This window comes from Taurulus bubalis (assembly GCF_910589615.1).
Source record: "Taurulus bubalis genome assembly, chromosome: 18".
Taxonomy (NCBI): Eukaryota; Metazoa; Chordata; class Actinopteri; order Perciformes; family Cottidae; genus Taurulus; species Taurulus bubalis.
In genome coordinates, this window is record NC_136606.1 from 18,922,945 (window position 1) to 18,925,010 (window position 2,066).

Genomic DNA, 2,066 nt, shown 5'->3' on the forward strand with positions numbered 1-2,066 from the left:
ATTTAAATAACTTTTATATATATATATATTTGTCATCAATATATTATCTTCCATATTCGTATTCTGTGTTCACACATGGGAGCTGTCAAGGCCGCGACCCGGCCTCGGCCTTGACAGCTAGAGCTCACTTTGGGGCTGGCCTGAGCTGAATCTGAATAAACCCAATAAACAAACCCAAATCAGCACAATATTTACTATTGGAAACAGGGCAGTCAAGGCACAGTTATCCTCATTATCATTATTGTTAACTGTATAATCGACAGTAGAAGTATCAACAGCATTAGTGTACATTGATTTTTTATTATAATAATAATTTATTTTCTTCTTTTGCCATGCTGTTCCCCATCCTCTCTCTCTCTCTCTCTCTCTCACACACACACACACACACACACACACACACACACACACACACACACACACACACACACACACACCCCAGCACACATTTACACAACACCCACAACTACCACCACCTTGTTCTCTGAAACAGCTTTGTTCATTGTCCCGTATTCGTTTTGTTTTCCTAGAAACAAAACAGACCTGCTCACGTGTTGCAAGCACTGTGCGCTTTCTGTATTCTGTATTAAAAAGGCCTTTCTAAAGACTGCGAGGTCCCCAGTCCCTGAAAAAGAAAGTATTCTATTGGCTTGAATAGTAAATTGCTGAGTAAGGGGGTGGAGGATCGGGTATAAAAGGAAAGGGTTAAACCAGAGGGAAGGCAGTTCAGGCGGCTACGGCACACCGACAAGACAACATGAGCAACACCGGCATGAACATGAGGGGCAAGATCACCTTCTACGAGGAGAAGAACTTCCAGGGCCGCTCCTATGAGTGCATGAACGACTGCGCCGACATGACCTCCTACATGAGCAGGTGCCACTCCTGCAGGGTGGAGAGCGGCTGCTTCATGGTCTACGACCGCACCAACTACATGGGGAACCAGTTCTTCATGAGGAGGGGCGAGTACGCCGACTACATGAGCATGATGGGCATGAGGGACTGTATCAGGTCTTGCCGTATGATCCCCATGGTAGGTATTAAACCGGCGTGCCTCGTGGGCGACACCGCACACACAACTTGATGTTAACGCCTTCTTGGTATTCTCTTAACAACAGCACAGGGGCCAGTTCAGAATGAAGATCTACGAGAGGGAGAACTTCGGCGGTCAGAGTCACGAGCTGATGGACGACTGCGATAACGTCATGGACCGCTACCGCATGTCCGACTGCCAGTCCTGCAGCGTGATGGACGGCCACTGGCTGATGTACGAGCAGGCCCACTACCGAGGCAAGATGATGTACATGAGGCCCGGAGAGTACAGGAGCTTCAGGGACATGGGCATGAGCGGCACCAGGTTCATGAGCATGAGGCGCATCACCGACTCTTGCAACTAAACATTCATTCAATGTTTACTGAATGTATCAAATGTCACAAAATAAACTAATTTTTGCACTATTGGAAAAAAAGGAAGGTAGTGAGCATTTCTTCTTTGTCATGAGGACGTACTGCAGCTCCATTGAGTCTGTTAGAACTGATCATCAAAAATAATTGGCCAGAGGAAATAAGAGCAAGATAAATCATTCAAAGGAGCGTGTCTGAGAACTACGATGTCCTTCATGTGCGGCTCTCTCTAGAGCCAGTGTTTGGTTTGTCCCTTCTGGGCTTCCGTAGAAACATAGGGGCGTTTGTAGATACAAAATGCTCATTCTCAGCAAACGAAAAACACAAGGATTCATAGTTTCAGGTGGCTATGCATTCATGAAATCAAAGTTCTACAGTAAATATTATATTCATACTGTATATTCATACACACTGGCACTTTAATTGGTTAGTTCTTTAGGTTTGTATTACACACGTTGAACATAAAATGCAAGTTATATTCCCTTTATGGTGCATAAAAAAGGACAACAGAAAATATTTTCATTAATGTTGGACACTCGCACTCACGATATGACAAACCACTCTGCTCTATTCTCACTGAAAAATACAGAAAATATTAAGGGAAAATAATAGGGGGAGCGCGAGCTGACTCTAGGGGGTGCGCGAGAGGAAAAATGTAATGGTGG

At 44.8% G+C, this 2,066-nt stretch overlaps 1 protein-coding gene across 1 annotated transcript; it reads left to right on the forward strand.

The window, feature by feature from the left end:
* Positions 1-754: 754 nt before the first annotated feature.
* LOC306750488 (gamma-crystallin M3-like) lies at positions 755-1,394 on the forward strand (the record flags this gene model as incomplete). Its single annotated transcript, XM_079233920.1, has 2 exons — positions 755-1,030; positions 1,116-1,394. 2 exons carry the CDS (start codon positions 755-757, stop codon positions 1,392-1,394), a joined length of 555 nt encoding a protein of 184 aa, XP_079090046.1.
* Positions 1,395-2,066: the final 672 nt, after the last annotated feature.